At 60.8% G+C, this 17,543-nt stretch overlaps 1 protein-coding gene across 4 annotated transcripts in view; it reads right to left on the bottom strand.

Moving 5' to 3' along the window:
* BTBD19 (BTB domain containing 19) overlaps positions 1 to 17,543 on the bottom strand; it is a 78,359-nt gene that overhangs the window by 14,188 nt on the left and 46,628 nt on the right. For 2 of the 4 annotated variants that reach the window (XM_073357920.2, XM_073357916.2), the window contains exon 4: positions 15,980 to 16,039. The exons of 1 other annotated variant lie outside the window; for it this stretch is intronic. In XM_073357920.2, the coding sequence (XP_073214021.1) occupies positions 15,980 to 16,039 (60 nt within the window). Of the gene's footprint in view, positions 1 to 9,069; positions 14,951 to 15,979; positions 16,040 to 17,543 lie in introns of those variants that run through there. One more of the 4 variants, XM_073357919.2, reaches the window with a different exon arrangement.

Genomic DNA, 17,543 nt, shown 5'->3' on the forward strand with positions numbered 1-17,543 from the left:
GGAGAATCAGGCCCTTTGAGCGACTCCTGATTGCACCAGCACAGGCCCCGTGGCTATTGGGAGCAGCGTTTCGGTGGAACAGAAACCCCGGCGTCAGCATGTTGCCCGGGGCCTCCTCCTCGCCGCCAACCCTGCTCTGAGCCACTCTCTGAATCAATCAGCGACCGAGAGCAGCTTGCAGACCAAGGGGGAAAATCTCCCTGCACCATGGAAAGCTGCCACCCTCCCCTCCCCAGCTCTGCCCTCACAGACCTGGTGCCCTTGCTGACTCTCCTCCGGCAAAGCCAGGGCTTCCTGCCAGCTCCCAGCTGAGAGCAGGGCCCCCTGCACCGGGTACTGTACAGAGGGACAGACAGCCCCTGCCCCACAGAGCTCCTCAACCCGGAGTGGGAAGGGAAACTGAGACATGGGGAGGGGGAACGACGTGACCAAGTTCCCCCAGCAGGCCAGTGGGAGATCCAGGAATAGGAGGAGCCAGGTCTCTGGAGAGCCAGCCCAGTGCTCTACTCACTGGGCATCACTGCCTCTCTGTCAGTGCCTGCTCTCAGCCCTCCCCCGCCCTGCAGAGGCAACCTCAGCTCTGGTGGGGGAGCCGGAAGCAGCCCAGGTGGAGGGGTGCATCTCCCAGGAGGCCATGGCATCGCCAGCCTGCTCCGAAGCAGGTCTCTGGAGATTGGCTGCAAGGAGCGGCTTTGTGCCTCAAGAAGAAAAGGAGGACTTGTGGCACCTTAGAGACTACCCAATTTATTAGAGCATGAGCTTTCGTGAGCTACAGCTCACTTCATCATCACTGCATCCGATGAAGTGAGCTGTAGCTCACGAAAGCTTATGCTCTAATAAATTGGTTAGTCTCTAAGGTGCCACAAGTACTCCTTTTCTTTTTGCGAATACAGACTAACACGGCTGTTACTCTGAAACCTGTCTTTGTGCCTCAGTTTCCCCTCCTCGCTCAGCTGGCTCCTGTGGCCAGACAGAGCAGGGAATGCCCAGCCAAGCAGGGTGGGGAACACCCCACTGCCACCAGAGGGCTTTATTCAGGGCCTGATCCTGCCAGGTCTTGAACAGCTCCCCCCTGGTGCTCAGTGGCTCAGAGGACCTGGCCGGACATGTTGAGGTTTCTTTGGCCAAAGGGTGACACTGGTGGGTTGCTCCTGGCTCAGCCTGGACGTGATCAACCTGCCATGGGGCCTGCCAGCCCTCGGTGTCAAACATGGGGGTTGACGTGCCCCCGTTTTGACCTTGGGAACGTTCCACATCACCTGCCCAGGACTCACAGCCCCCCTGCACAGGGGTCCAGGGATGAGAGGCTCAGCTCCCTCCCCTGGGGGGCAATGACCCCCCCAAAAGGTGGGATCCCCGGCCCTGAGTCCCAGCAGCAATACAGAGGCTGGAGCAGCTCCTCCCGTCCCCCCTTGCCCAGCAGCAAGAGCCCTCTCCTCCCACACCTGCCAGCGTCTGGCACTGCTCCCTGGGACTCCCCTGGCCCTTGGCACCACCTCTCCTGTCCCATCTGCTGCTGAGCCCCCAGGCCCTGCTGGGACACTCGCCGAGAGCGGCGCTCACCTCCCAGGGCAGCCCCAGCGTCCCCAGCCAGACACTCGCCGAGAGCGGCGCTCACCTCCCAGGGCAGCCCCAGCGTCCCCAGCCAGACACTCGCCGAGAGCGGCGCTCACCTCCCAGGGCAGCCCCAGCGTCCCCAGCCAGACACTCGCCGAGAGCGGCGCTCACCTCCCAGGGCAGCCCCAGCGTCCCCAGCCAGACACTCGCCGAGAGCGGCGCTCACCTCCCAGGGCAGCCCCAGCGTCCCCAGCCAGACACTCGCCGAGAGCGGCGCTCACCTCCCAGGGCAGGCCCAGCGTCCCCAGCCAGACACTCGCCGAGAGCGGCGCTCACCTCCCAGGGCAGCCCCAGCGGGGCCCAGCCAGACACTCGCCGAGAGCGGCGCTCACCTCCCAGGGCAGCCCCAGCGTCCCCAGCCAGACACTCGCCGAGAGCGGCGCTCACCTCCCAGGGCAGCCCCAGCGTCCCCTGCCAGACACTCGCCGAGAGCGGCGCTCACCTCCCAGGGCAGCCCCAGCGTCCCCAGCCAGACACTCGCCGAGAGCGGCGCTCACCTCCCAGGGCAGCCCCAGCGTCCCCTGCCAGACACTCGCCGAGAGCGGCGCTCACCTCCCAGGGCAGCCCCAGCGTCCCCTGCCAGACACTCGCCGAGAGCGGCGCTCACCTCCCAGGGCAGCCCCAGCGTCCCCAGCCAGACACTCGCCGAGAGCGGCGCTCACCTCCCAGGGCAGCCCCAGCGTCCCCAGCCAGACACTCGCCGAGAGCGGCGCTCACCTCCCAGGGCAGCCCCAGCGTCCCCAGCCAGACACTCGCCGAGAGCGGCGCTCACCTCCCAGGGCAGCCCCAGCGTCCCCAGCCAGACACTCGCCGAGAGCGGCGCTCACCTCCCAGGGCAGCCCCAGCGTCCCCAGCCAGACACTCGCCGAGAGCGGCGCTCACCTCCCAGGGCAGGCCCAGCGTCCCCAGCCAGACACTCGCCGAGAGCGGCGCTCACCTCCCAGGGCAGCCCCAGCGTCCCCAGCCAGACACTCGCCGAGAGCGGCGCTCACCTCCCAGGGCAGCCCCAGCGTCCCCAGCCAGACACTCGCCGAGAGCGGCGCTCACCTCCCAGGGCAGCCCCAGCGGGGCCCAGCCAGACACTCGCCGAGAGCGGCGCTCACCTCCCAGGGCAGCCCCAGCGTCCCCAGCCAGACACTCGCCGAGAGCGGCGCTCACCTCCCAGGGCAGGCCCAGCGTCCCCAGCCAGACACTCGCCGAGAGCGGCGCTCACCTCCCAGGGCAGCCCCAGCGGGGCCCAGCCAGACACTCGCCGAGAGCAGCGCTCACCTCCCAGGGCAGCCCCAGCGGGGCCCAGCCAGACACTCGCCGAGAGCGGCGCTCACCTCCCAGGGCAGCCCCAGCGGGGCCCAGCCAGACACTCGCCGAGAGCGGCGCTCACCTCCCAGGGCAGCCCCAGCGTCCCCTGCCAGACACTCGCCGAGAGCGGCGCTCACCTCCCAGGGCAGCCCCAGCGTCCCCAGCCAGACACTCGCCGAGAGCGGCGCTCACCTCCCAGGGCAGCCCCAGCGTCCCCAGCCAGACACTCGCCGAGAGCGGCGCTCAGCTCCCAGGGCAGCCCCAGCGTCCCCAGCCAGACACTCGCCGAGCGGCGCTCACCTCCCAGGGCAGCCCCAGCGTCCCCAGCCAGACACTCGCCGAGAGCGGCGCTCACCTCCCAGGGCAGGCCCAGCGTCCCCAGCCAGACACTCGCCGAGAGCGGCGCTCACCTCCCAGGGCAGCCCCAGCGTCCCCTGCCAGACACTCGCCGAGCGGCGCTCACCTCCCAGGGCAGCCCCAGCGTCCCCAGCCAGACACTCGCCGAGAGCGGCGCTCACCTCCCAGGGCAGCCCCAGCGTCCCCAGCCAGACACTCGCCGAGCGGCGCTCACCTCCCAGGGCAGCCCCAGCGTCCCCCACCTCCCAGGCAGCCCCAGCGTCCCCAGCCAGACACTCGCCGAGCGGCGCTCACCTCCCAGGGCAGCCCCAGCGTCCCCCACCTCCCAGGGCAGGCCCAGCGTCCCCAGCCAGACACTCGCCGAGAGCGGCGCTCACCTCCCAGGGCAGCCCCAGCGTCCCCAGCCAGACACTCGCCGAGCGGCGCTCACCTCCCAGGGCAGCCCCAGCGTCCCCCACCTCCCAGGGCAGCCCCAGCGTCCCCAGCCAGACACTCGCCGAGAGCGGCGCTCACCTCCCAGGGCAGGCCCAGCGTCCCCAGCCAGACACTCGCCGAGAGCGGCGCTCACCTCCCAGGGCAGCCCCAGCGTCCCCCACCTCCCAGGGCAGCCCCAGCGTCCCCAGCCAGACACTCGCCGAGAGCGGCGCTCACCTCCCAGGGCAGCCCCAGCGTCCCCAGCCAGCCAAGGCAGGATTGTTCCCTGTCTCGCGGCGTCTAACGCTCCAGCCAGTATCCCCGCTGACGTGAACTGGCAGCGCCCACAAGCCGAGGCCCAGGAGGGACTGGCTGGGGAGCTCACCCTGCCGCTAGCCACGCCAGCCCCAGGCTGGGCCATGCCCGCCGCCCGTCAGTCTCTGGCTGCCATGCCAGCCCCTTCCCGGCCACGGATGCTGCAGCTCGGCCCAGGCCCGGCTGAGCAGCCAGCGGGCATTTCCCTCAACGGGGCCAGGCGCCACCAGAGGGGAAAGCGACTGTGGGTTTGGGGCTGCGGCTCTGGCTGTGCTGCACGGCAGACCCGCGTCCAGGTTGTCTGGCCCGTTTGTTCTTAATAAGAAAAGGAGTACTTGTGGCACCTTAGAGACTAACCAATTTATTTGAGCATGAGCTTTCGTGAGCTACAGCTCACTTCATCAGATGTTTACCGTGGAAACTGCAGCAGACTTTATATACACACAGAAATCATGAAACAATACCTCCTCCCACCCCACTGTCCTGCTGGTAATAGCTTATCTAAAGTGATCAACAGGTGGGCCATTTCCAGCACAAATCCAGGTTTTCTCACCCTCCACCCCCCCACACAAATTCACTCTCCTGCTGGTGCTAGCCCATCCAAAGTGACAACTCTTTACATAATCAAGTCGGGCTATTTCCTGCATAGATCAAGGTTTTCTCACATCCCCCCCACCCCCATACACACACAAACTCACTCTCCTGCTGGTAATAGCTCATCTAAACTGACCATTCTCCAGGTTTAAATCCAAGTTAAACCAGAACATCTGGGGGGGGGGGGGGTAGGAAAAAACAAGAGGAAACAGGCTACCTTGCATAATGACTTAGCCACTCCCAGTCTCTATTTAAGCCTAAATTAATAGTATCCAATTTGCAAATGAATTCCAATTCAGCAGTTTCTCGCTGGAGTCTGGATTTGAAGTTTTTTTGTTTTAAGATAGCGACCTTCATGTCTGTGATTGCGTGACCAGAGAGATTGAAGTGTTCTCCGACTGGTTTATGAATGTTATAATTCTTGACATCTGATTTGTGTCCATTTATTCTTTTACGTAGAGACTGTCCAGTTTGACCAATGTACATGGCAGAGGGGCATTGCTGGCACATGATGGCATAGATCACATTGGTGGATGTGCAGGTGAACGAGCCTCTGATAGTGTGGCTGATGTTATTAGGCCCTGTGATGGTGTCCCCTGAATAGATATGTGGGCACAATTGGCAACGGGCTTTGTTGCAAGGATAAGTTCCTGGGTTAGTGGTTCTGTTGTGTGGTATGTGGTTGTTGGTGAGTATTTGCTTCAGGTTGCGGGGCTGTCTGTAGACAAGGACTGGCCTGTCTCCCAAGACTTGTGAGAGTGTTGGGTCATCCTTTAGGATAGGTTGTAGATCCTTAATAATGCGTTGGAGGGGTTTTAGTTGGGGGCTGAAGGTGACGGCTAGTGGCGTTCTGTTATTTTCTTTGTTAGGCCTGTCCTGTAGTAGGTAACTTCTGGGAACTCTTCTGGCTCTATCAATCTGTTTCTTTACTTCTGCAGGTGGGTATTGTAGTTGTAAGAAAGCTTGACAGAGATCTTGTAGGTGTTTGTCTCTGTCTGAGGGGTTGGAGCAAATGCGGTTGTATCGCAGAGCTTGGCTGTAGACGATGGATCGTGTGGTGTGGTCAGGGTGAAAGCTGGAGGCATGCAGGTAGGAATAGCGGTCAGTAGGTTTACGGTATAGGGTGGTGTTTATGTGGCCATTGTTTATTAGCACTGTAGTGTCCAGGAAGTGGATCTCTTGTGTGGACTGGACCAGGCTGAGGTTGGTGGTGGGATGGAAATTGTTGAAATCATGGTGGAATTCCTCAAGGGCTTCTTTTCCATGGGTCCAGATGATGAAGATGTCATCAATATAGCGCAAGTAGAGTAGGGGCTTTAGGGGACGAGAGCTGAGGAAGCGTTGTTCTAAGTCAGCCATAAAAATGTTGGCATACTGTGGGGCCATGCGGGTACCCATAGCAGTGCCGCTGATCTGAAGGTATACATTGTCCCCAAATGTGAAATAGTTATGGGTAAGGACAAAGTCACAAAGTTCAGCCACCAGGTTAGCCGTGACATTATCGGGGATAGTGTTCTTGACGGCTTGTAGTCCATCTTTGTGTGGAATGTTGGTGTAGAGGGCTTCTACATCCATAGTGGCCAGGATGGTGTTATCAGGAAGATCACCGATGGATTGAAGTTTCCTCAGGAAGTCAGTGGTGTCTCGAAGGTAGCTGGGAGTGCTGGTAGCGTAGGGCCTGAGGAGGGAGTCTACATAGCCAGACAATCCTGCTGTCAGGGTGCCAGTGCCTGAGATGATGGGGCGCCCAGGATTTCCAGGTTTATGGATCTTGGGTAGTAGATAGAATATCCCAGGTCGGGGTTCCAGGGGTGTGTCTGTGCGGATTTGATCTTGTGCTTTTTCAGGAAGTTTCTTGAGCAAATGCTGTAGTTGCTTTTGGTAACTCTCAGTGGGATCATAGGGTAATGGCTTGTAGAAACTCGTGTTGGAGAGCTGCCGAGCAGCCTCTTGTTCATATTCCGACCTATTCATGATGACAACAGCACCTCCTTTGTCAGCCTTTTTGATTATGATGTCAGAGTTGTTTCTGAGGCTGTGGATGGCATTGCGTTCCGCATGGCTGAGGTTATGGGGCAAGTGATGCTGCTTTTCTTAATGTTTCCTCTGAATATTGTGGGGATGCCTCAGTTTCCCCTGTGCAGTTCTTAAGTATCTAGGGGGTGGGGTAAGGGTGTATGATCGTTGCAGAGCCCTAGAGGGCAGGTGTGTGCAGGGACCTGGACACAGAGAATGGCCGACACCCTGTCTCCTGGCAACTGACGGCCTGGGCCCTTCCCCCTGCAAGGTGAGAGCTAAAGGGTTGGAGAACAAAGGAATCAGGTGACCTCCTGGCCCAAAGGGACAAAGCCCGGGGAGGGGCGGGGGGGCCTGGAGGGAGTTTCAGTTTGTGGCTGGCTGGGACATGGAGTGAAGGGCAGACATGGTTGTCTGGCTCACTGCCCCCCAAAATGGACCCGGCTGAGGGGTCCTGTTCTCTGCACTGACAAGCTCTGTTTTAGACCATGTTCCTGTCCTCTAATAAACCTCTGTTTTACTGTCTGGCTGAGAGTCACGTCTGACTGCGGAGTTGGGGGGCAGGACCCTCTGGCTTCCCCAGGACCCCACCTGAGTGGACGCGCTGGGGGAAGCGCACGGAGGGGCAGAGGATGCTGAATGCTCCGGGGTCAGACCCAGGAAGGTGGAGCCGGGGGAGCTGTGTGTCCTGCAGACAGGCTGCTCCCAGAGAGGAGACTTCCCCAGAGTCCTGCCTGGCTTCGTAGGGAGCAGTTCCAGAGCATCGCCCAGGGACTCCGTGACACAGGTCCTCCCTGGCTCCTGCTGCCCGTGATGTGCCCGGCTCAGCCTCCCGGCAGCACATTCTGCCCTCTCAGCATCCTCACCATCGCCCCAGGGGGCTGGCGCTTGCTGCCTCCAGGGGATCCCCAAGCCAGAGCCATGGCACGATGCAGAGCCTGGTCCCGCCTCCAGCCCTCGGCACCACGGACGTGTGGGCGCAGTGGACAGACAAACGCCGGCACAGATCCCGCCGTTACCAGGGACCTGGAGGAATTGCCAGCCATGCCCTGCCTCACAGGGAGCGGGCCAGGTGCCCCCGGACCTGACCTACCCTGCCCCAAGCCACCTCTTGCTCTTCCACATTCCCTGTCTCCTGCTCCTGAGTCTGCCACCCCTCTCCTCCACCCCCCAGCCAGCCCCCTGGCCCGCTGAAGGGTTAGGAGCCCAGCTGAGCTGGCAGCGTGGGGGAGGCCCCTATGCCCAGGGGAGCTGCTTGCCTGGAGGGTTACGTCAGCCTGGCTGGGGCTGGGGGAGGGCAGTGCACACTGCTTTGATGTGAGCCCGGGGCAGGGAGCCGGGGGGGCGTCCCAAGTGCGTCACCGGCGCGCCAGGCACAAGATGTGAACTCCCCAGCAAAGGTTACCGCGCCGCCCTGGACGCACTCACCCCACCCCCACCTGCAGCCAGGGCCCCTTGCAGCAAAACAGGAAGTGCTGGGGAACGGCGCTGACCTCACCACGCTATTATTAGCTGCCTGGCTCGCTGAGTGGGGCACACGCGGCTGTTCACATGTGTCTGCCCCACGCCGAGGCCTGCAGGGAGCTCCCACAATTCCCAGGAGGGAGCCCAATGGTCTGCTTGTGGGGGGCGCCCAGACGCGGTGGTGAGGGGCGCAGCGGCAGGGAGCAGCTCTGTGGAAGGCAGCGTGGGGCCCGAGGGACAGGCACAGATGTGTGCCTAGCAGGAGGTGCCCTGATATGCCCAGTGGGGGCAGCTGAAGGGCTTCCCATGGTCACGGAGTCTCCGGGCGATGCTCCCCACGGAGCCAGGCAGGACTCTAGGGAAGTCTCCTTTCTGCGAGCAGCCTGTCTGCAGGACACACAGCTCCCACCTTCCTGGGTCTGACCTCAGAGCATTCAGCATCCTCTGCCCCTCCGTGCGCTTCCCCCAGCGAGTCCGCTCAGGTGGGCTCCTGGGGAAGCCAGAGGGTCCTGCCCCCCAACTCCACAGTGAGACGTGACTCTCAGCCAGCCAGTAATAGACGACAGGAACATGGTCCAAAACAGAGCTTGCAGGTGCAGAGAACAGGACCCCTCAGCCGGGTCCATTTTGGGGGCCAGTGAGCCAGACAACCACGTCTGCACTTCACTCCATGTCCCCAGCCAGCCCCAAACTGACTCCCCCTTCAGCCCCCCCTCCTCTGGACCTGGTCTCTTTCCCGGGCCAGGTGGTCACCAGATTCCTTTCTTCTCCAACCTTTTAGCTCTCACCTTGCAGGGGGGAAGGGCCCAGGCCATCAGTTGCCAAGAAACAGGGCATCAGCCATCCTCTGTGTCCAGACCCCTGCACACACCTGCCCTCTAGGGCTCTGCAGCGATCATACACCCTTACCCCACCCCCTAGATACTTAAGAACTGCCTAGGGGAAACTGAGGCACCCCCACACTATTCAGAGGAACATTAAGAACAGTCCCGCTTTGTCACACCCACCACCACCACCCAGCTGTGCCCAGCAGAGCTCTCCAAGAGGGGTGCAGCCGTGGCGGACAATCACTGGCTAAGAACCCCGCCCCTCTGGCTGCAGTGGGGTCACCATCCCAATGACATTCCTGGCTCCCGGTCTCTTGCTCAGACCAATGTGGTTGCCCATCCCCAAGGAGGCAGGCCCCCCAAACCATGAGAACACACATGTCCAGGGCTCTTCGCCTTCTGCTTTTGGAGCCACTTGCGGCTGGTTTTCTGCAGTAACGGGGGCTAGAAACTTGTTTCTTTTTAAATGAAAACTGCCTCTGCTGTGATCATGGGAGTCCAGGAGCTGGGGCTTCAAGGAAACCACCCTGTGACGGGGTGCGACTCAGCACGCTAGCGCCTCCTGCCGGCTGTCCCGGGGATTAGCTCTGCTAGCCCAAGTGCCCCCTTCTGGTGACCTTTTGCCACCATCACTTCTCCTCCTTGACCGTGTCATTCCAGGGACTGCAGGCCTCTCCGTTCCAGGCCTCCAGCTGTGCCCCACCCAGTGCTCCCCACTTCGGTGGGGAACTCCTGCAGTCTGACAGTCCAGCCCCTTCCTCAGTGGGGAGTTGGGGGGAACCCAGGCCCATCCACTAATCCGGGTCCCAGGCCAGGGACCCTGTAGATAGCAGCCACACGCTGCACCCCTTCCACCTTTGCAGTCTATTTCCCTGGGCCTCTTCCAGCACCTTCTCCACCCTTATCTCAGGGCCTCAGCGTGTCTGTCTGAGCAGCGAGCCAGGGGCTCGTGCTCTCACCCTGATCCCACACAGCACTGCTCTGTCCAAGGTGCCACCTTTCCTCCTCCTGCCAGGCAGCCAGGTCTCCCACCTCCACGGAGCAGCTGAAGATGCTCTGCCCAGCATCTTCAGCCAGCCCTGACTGGCTGCTCCTCCCAGCCCCTCTCCTACTGGCTGCTTTCTGCCCAGTCTCTTTAGGGTCCTTTAACCCCATTATAGGCCAGCGTGTGGCACATGCCACATCACACACCCGCCAGCCCAAGAGCTGGCACCAGAAGAGCAAAGCTCTTCCTAGGTGCAGATACCCACTAGCATGGGTAGTGCCCAGGGTCACACACTAGGGAGTCTGTGGCAGGAACTCTGCCAAGACTTCGGCGAACACCGCATACCCGGGCCAGCTTTCCCCTTCCATACATGCGTTGCCTTGATCCATGCCCTGGCCCTTCTCACCCAACTACTCCCAGCAGAGGCCTGCTCTCTCCCCTCATCCCGCACAGAGGGTCTTTCCAAGTCATAGAATATCAGCGTTGGAAGGGACCTCACCCCCTGCTCAAAACAGGACCAATCCCCAACTAAATCATCCCAGCCAGGGCTTTGTCAAGACTGACCTTAAAGACGTTTAAGGAAGGAGATTCCACCACCTCCCCAGGTAACCCATTCCAGTGCTTCATCACCCTCCTAGTGAAATAGTGTTTCCTAATATCCAACCTAAACCTCCCCCACTGCAACTTGAGACCATTACTCCTCGTTCCGTCATCTGCTACCACTGAGAACAGTCTAGATCTGTCCTCTTTGGAACCCCCTTTCAGGTAGTTGAAAGCAGCTATCAAATCCCCCTTCAGTCTTCTCTTCTGCAGACTAAACAATCCCAGTTCCCTCAGCCTCTCCTCATAAGTCCTGTGTTCCAGGCCCCTAGTCATTTTTGTTGCCCACCGCTGGATGCTTTCCAATTTTTCCCCCATCCTTCTTGTGGTGGACACAGTACTCCAGATGAGGCCTCACCAGCGTTGAATAGAGGGGAATGATTACATCCCTCGATCTGCTGGCAATGCCCCTACTTATACATCCCAAAATGCCATTGGCCTTTGTCACGGAGTCCCTGGGCGATGCTCTGGGACTGCTCCCCATGAAGCCCATCAGGACTCTGGGGAAGTCTCCTTTCTGTGAGCAGCCTGTCTTCAGGACACAAAGCTCACACAGCTTCCACCTTCCTGGGTCTGACCTCGGAGCATTCAGCATCCTCTGCCCCTCCGTGCGCTTCCCCCAGCGAGTCTGCTCAGGCAGGGTCCTGGGGAAGCCAGAGAGTCCTGCACCCCAACTTCACAGTCAGACGTGACTCTCAGCCAGCCAGTAAATCAGAGGTTTATTAGATGACAGGAACATGGTCCAAAACAGAGCTTGCAGGTGCAGAGAACAGGACCCCTCAGCTGGGTCCATTTTGGGGGCCAGTGAGCCAGACAACCACGTCTGCCCTTCACTCCATGTTCCAGCCAGCCCCCAACTGAAACTCCCTCCAGCCCCTCCTCCTCTGGGCTTTGTCCATTTCCCGGGCCAGGAGGGCACCTGATTCCTTTGTTCTCCAACCCTTTAGCTCTCACCTTGCAAGGGGGAAGGGCCCAGGCCATCAGTTGCCAGGAAACAGGGTGTCGGCCATTCTCTGTGTCCAGACTCCTGCACACACATGCCCTCTAGGGCTCTGCAACGATCATACACCCTTACCCCACCCCCTAGATACTTAAGAACTGCCTAGAGGAAACTGAGGCACTCCCACACTATTCAGAGGAAACATTAAGAACAGTCCTACTTTGTCACAGCCTTCTGGGCAACAAGGGCACACTGTTGACTCATATCCAACTTCTCGTCCACTGTAACCCCTAGGTCATTTTCTGCAGAACTGCTGATGAGCCATTCGGTCCCTAGTCTGTAGCCATGCATGGGATTCTTCCATCCTAAGCGCAGGACTCTGCACTTGTCCTTGTTGAACCTCATCAGATTTCTTTTGGCCCAATCCTCCAATTTGTCTAGGTCCCTCGGTATCCTATCCCTTCCTTCCAGCATATCAACCTCTCCTCCCAGGTTAGTGTCATCTGCAAACTTGCTGAGGGTGCAATCCACGTCATCCTCTGGATCATTATTCTATTAATGAAGATATTGAACAAAACTGGCCCCAGGACTGACTCTTGGGGCACTCCACTTGATACCGGCTGCCAACTAGACATGGAGCCATTGATCACTACCCGTTGAGCCCGATGATCTAGCCAGCTTTCTACCCACCTTATAGTGCATTCATCCAGCCCATACTTCTTTAACTTGCTGGCAAGAATACTGTGGGAGACGTATCAAAAGTTTTGCTAAAGTCAAGGAACAACACGTCCACTGCTTTCCCTTCATCCACAGAACCAGTTCTCATCATAGAAGGGAATTAGATTAGTCAGGCATGACTTGCCCTTGGTGAATCCATGCTGACTGTTCCTGATCAATTTCCTCTCCTCTAAATGCTTCAGAATTGATTCCTGAGGACTTGCTCCATGATTTTTCCCTGGGACTGAGGTGAGGTTGACTGGCCTGTAGTTCCCCAGATTCTCCATCTTCCCTTTTTTAAAGATTGGCACTACATTAGCCTCTCTCCAGTCATCTGGGACCTCCCCCGATCGCCATGAGTTTTCAAAAGATAATGGCCAATGGCTCTGCAATCACATCCGCCAACTCCTTCAGCACTCTCGGATGCAGTGCATCCAGCCCCATGGACTTTTGCACATCCAGCTTTTCTAAATAGTCCCGACCACTTCTTTCTCCAGAGGGCTGGTCACCTCCTCCCCATGCTGTGCTGCCCGGTGCAGCAGTCTGGGAGCTAACCTTGTTCGTGAAGACAGAGGCAAAAAAAAAAAAAAAGCGCACTGAGTACATTAGCTTTTTCCACATCCTCTGTCACTAGGTTGCTTCCCCCATTCAGTAAGGGGCCCACACTTTCCTTGACCTTCTTCTTGTTGCTAACATACCTGAAGAAACCCTTCTTGTTACTCTTAACATCCCTTGCTAGCTGCAACTCCAGGTGTGATTTGGCCTTCTTGATTTCACTCCTGCATGCCCGAGCAATATTTTGTCGCTGGTCCTTGGTTGCATCCACTGCGCCTCTGCTCCCTGTGATCCAAGACAGGCGGCCCGAGCTGACCACCGGGCCCAGGGCAGGCCGCCCCGCTGCTGTGCTCTGGCTTGCTCTTCCCGTGCCCTGCCAGCATGGCGGGCTGCTGCTGACTGCGCTGAGACCTTTCACTGAGCTCCCCACCATGCCCCCCAGGCCAATGGAGAGCCCAGTGCGGGGTGATCGACTCGCAGGGCCTCTCCGCTGGTCCAGACACAGCTCAACACTTCTGGGGCATCTCCAGTCTGGCCAGCTCGTCGTTCTGCTCCAGGCACCGCACTGAGGTGGCATGGGCTGTGGTTCCCAGGCATTGCGCCACACCACACACTTGGGGAAATCTGCTCCAGTTCCGGGTGCTGAGCACTTGAAAAAATCTGGCCCTGGCTCCTGCTCAGGGTTTGCTACCTCTGTGCCGGTGCCCAGCCAGTTAGTTTAACAGCCTGGCCCGTGTGGGACTCAGCCGAGGCTGGAGCGCTCAGCACCAGAGATTATAAACTCTGTGGGCAGGGCCCCCCTCCCTGCACAAGGGAGCCCGATCTGGAGCAAGGCCTTCGGGAGCAGCTGGGATCCAATCTGTGCTGTCTGGCTATCGCAGGCGGGGTTGTACGTGAGCACTGTCCGTCTGTGCCCTGAGCCAGGCAGCGGCCTCAGGCCAGGGGCTGAATTCAAATTGCTGCAGCAATTCATCCCGGTGCCTCCTTGCTTCTGCGCGCCGGATGCTGCCACCTCAGCAGTGTTCTCCCCCCGGCGTCTGGGCTGCGCAAGTCTCCCCATGCGCGGCTGCGAGGTTCACAGACACCCACCCCAGGGCAGCCTCCGAGCCAATTCCCGCTGTTCTCCTGTGCCCTGAGCGAGCAGGCTGGGCAGCGGGGACGAGGCGGACAGCGGCTCCAAGAGCCAGGGAGCCCCAGGGGCCTGTGCATCACCCCGACGCGCTGTCGCCTGCCGTGGAGAGACTGCCCTCGGGCTTACGAGTGGGCAGGCTAAGCCAGGAGGGGCCCAGATTCTCCTTGGGCCTCAGGCACAACCAGCGAGGACAACGGGCTGCGGGGCGGGCACTGGCCTCTCCCGGGGAGAACAGGAGCATGGAGAGCCACAGGCCATGCTGGGTCCGGGTGCTCAGCAGCAGAAACCCCGCCCCGACGCCTGCTCAGAGCCCCGCACCACACAAGAGCTCAGGCCCAGAGGACTGACTGTGTGGGAATGGGCCTGGTGGGGAACTTGGTCACTGTGCCAGCAAGCTCCCTAGGCCCTGCGGTCTGGGCCCTCAGCCCTGCGGTCTGGGCCAGTCCTTGCCCCCCACCCCCAGTGCCACGCTGACCTACAGGCCAGGAGCAGCAAGCCTCAGACCCCCAGGGCAGGTAACATTGCATCTGCACGCTGAGCCTCCAGGGCTCGGCTCTGATCCGGGGCAACTCCACTGGCTTCAAGGGCGACGCCTGACTTACCCCGGCTTTGTGAGGGCAGAATCGGGCCTAAGCTGCCCCCTGCAGTCCCCAGAGCTTCTGCCCAGGGCAGAGCTCTGCATCCGGCTATTCCGGCTGCCCAGGGCTTGTGCCTGGCATCAGAAGGCCTGGTGCAAAGGCTGTTCGACTCCAGTGAGCTCTGAATCCGGCCCCAAGCCCCTGAGATTCTCAGCCCCTCGGTCCACAGCCGGCACAGACTCGCTGTCGCCCCCATGAGGCAGGGCAGAGGCAAAAGGATGCCACAGCCACATCCGAGAGCCCAGAGCTAGGCACTGATCCACTTCCCGGGGCAGCCTGCTCCTCGGCCAGGCCTGCCCCAGGGCTGTCCAGCTGCTCCATCCTGGCACTGAGGGGCTGGGCTCTGCCTTCTCCTCCAGCCAGGTTTCCACACTGTGCTCGTCCCGCAGCACCCAATCGCCCAGGCAGCGTGGATCCCGGCCTTGATTTCCCCCAGAGGTCCTCCACCACCACGCCGGCGATGTATCCACAACGCTGGCTCTGTGGGGCTGGGACATGGTCACCAACTGGCCTGCAAAGCACCTGGCACATGGCAGGGGGAGCTACTCAAGTCGTCCTGGGATCCCTGCTGCCCACCGTGCCTGTGTCCCACCCAGTGCGATGGCTCTAGCCCCATCCCCCAGCCAGCGCTTGGGATTGTGCCAGTCAGCAGCAGCTGCCGAGGACAAATCAGGGCAAAGGAGAAAAAGTCAGCCCAGGCCTTTTGTCCGATCAAAGGGGCCCAGCCCCCAGAGCCTGAGGGGAAGGAGCTGGCTGCACAGAACAATGCCCCACTCGGCATCGCATGCCGCAGGCCTGGCCGATACCAGCCCACCCCGCTAACTCCTCTGCCAGGTCCACGACCTGACCGCTAGGCCACACTTCCTCTCAGGGTGGGCCAGCTGCCATGGGAAACAACCAGCCAGGGCTCAAAGCCTATCCACGGGGGGACAGACGCGGACGACCCCCCTCCACCAAAACCCCGGCTCGGCAGACAAAGGGCCAGCTGGTGCAGGGGCCGCGGGGCCTGTCTGCACGCTGCAGCTGCCTGGCTGGGCTCCTTTGTGCCAGCAGGGCTCACTTCACTTCCTTAGGGGCAGGTGTCCAGGTACAAAGAGCCCCCCGCACAATAGGCCCCCTGGGGGGCTGAATGGGGCCTGGGCTCCCTCCTGGGACAGCGCAGGGTGGATCGAAGCCGGGGCTTGGAGAGGGGCTGCTGCACTCCAGCCCTCCCAAGATGCCTGGCCTCCCCCTCCTCTGGCAGGGCACACACTGGGGCCAGATCCTGCTGGTGGATCCTTCAGGGGAGAGGCCAACCCACTCCTCGCCACCAACACCCGGCCCCTAGCCATGTGCCCTGTCTGTCGAGGGGCACAGCTGGCAAGGATCGGGGCACGGCACGTGGGCAGAGAGCCGCTCACGTGTCCGGGACTGTGCGTGTGAGCAGCGGAGGAGGAATCCCAGTCATGGGCCCCCGCCCCAGCCAGCTCCTGGGAACAGAGCCATCAGAAGGGGAGGGAGGAGACTCACCTGCAGCGCCTCGCAGACCAGCTCCACGCTCAGCGCACCCGTGAGGAACTCAACGCACAGCTGCAGGAGACAGAGACAGACTGTGGGGGCAGAGCAGAGAAACCACCGTGACTCCCCCTCCCACACCGAGTGCCGCCAGGAGATCCCCACGGCTCCGATACACACTGTTCCAGTCTGACTCAGCACTGTGGGGAGGCTGGCAGAAGGGGGAGCCCCCAGCCCTTCGCCAGGGCCCCTCTGCCAGGTGGATCCGGGGGAGTGCCATGGTGTAGGCCATTGGGCGTGACATGGGGAACTGAACCTGGGGGAGGCTGCATTTTGTGGAAGACAGGGGCAGGGTGGTGAACACAGCCGCAACCTGGAAACAGTTGTGCCCACTGAGGCAGGTTAAGGGGTTAGTGAACTAAGCACCAGCCTGGATCTCGGGAACCATCACAAAGAGCCAGAGGACAACGGACGGGGAAAGAGGAGGCTGAAAGGAGTCGCGCGCGTGGGCTGCCCAGGGACCGGTTCCTCCCAGGCGATCAAGCCAACGGAGGAATGTGGGATGCAGTATAGAGCAGATGCAATGCGATGGGCTAATGTAAATAAAGGGACCGAGTTTGAATCTGGGACATGCCCTGATCAGCTCAGTCTGGAGCCGACCCCAGCCCCAGGGAAGCCAAGAGCGCTCCGAGGAAATCCCAGCATGCCAAGCTGATCTCCAGGTTCCACCCACCCCTGCCGTGCCCCCAGGTCCCCGCTGGAGGAAGAACTCCCCTGCCCCCCACCTTTGCTCACTGTTAATACCCTCCCCACCTGGCTGGCTGTTTCTGGGGGGTTAGTTATTGTTCTCAGGCTCGGGGCAGGCAGGGGGTGTGCCCCGTGCCCCTGGGGTTAAGAAGCCACGTGAGCACTGGGGCCTGTATTTCAGGGTGTTTAAGGTATCGATTCCAATGGGAGTTAGGCACTCGGAGGCTCTGACCTTCGGACTTGGGGGGTTTTCGCTCCACGTCAGCATTGCAGACCGGTTAGCCCTGCAGGGGGTGGGCTGCTCTGAGGCCGACGTGGACCCTGGCGGGCCCAGCCGGCAGGTGCCAGCAACCAGACCCGGCGCAGCTGCACTAACATGGCTCCCACTTCCAGGCAAACCATTCAATCCCCAGCCCCGGGCGAGGCAGTGGTCCCTGGCCCTGCCTGCGGGGGTGCTGCTGCCTTTGGGCCTCCCACCGGGGCCCCTGGGCAGAGGATCCAGTGGTGTAAACTACACCAGGGAACCAGCCAGCAGTGCTGAGGGGACCCAGAGCTGCCACCCAGTGCAGCCTCCAGGCAGGGCTCTCAAAGCACCTTACAAACCCCAGCCACTCACTTTAACCATTAGGCCTTGCCGCTGCTCCCAGATGCGGCCACCAGCCCCGTGCACTGGGCTGGGTGGTTGGCAGAGCAGGAGGCCAGGCAGCACCAGCAGGGATGGGTGCACTGTGACTGGGGGAAATGAGGGGTTTCAAAGCTCCCCCACCCCAAGATGTACTAAAGGGGGTGGGGCAGGGGGCTCTCGCTGTGCCATTCCAGTGGGGTTCCTGAC

Source organism: Lepidochelys kempii, chromosome 8, assembly GCF_965140285.1.
Source record: "Lepidochelys kempii isolate rLepKem1 chromosome 8, rLepKem1.hap1, whole genome shotgun sequence".
NCBI lineage: Eukaryota > Metazoa > Chordata > Testudines > Cheloniidae > Lepidochelys > Lepidochelys kempii.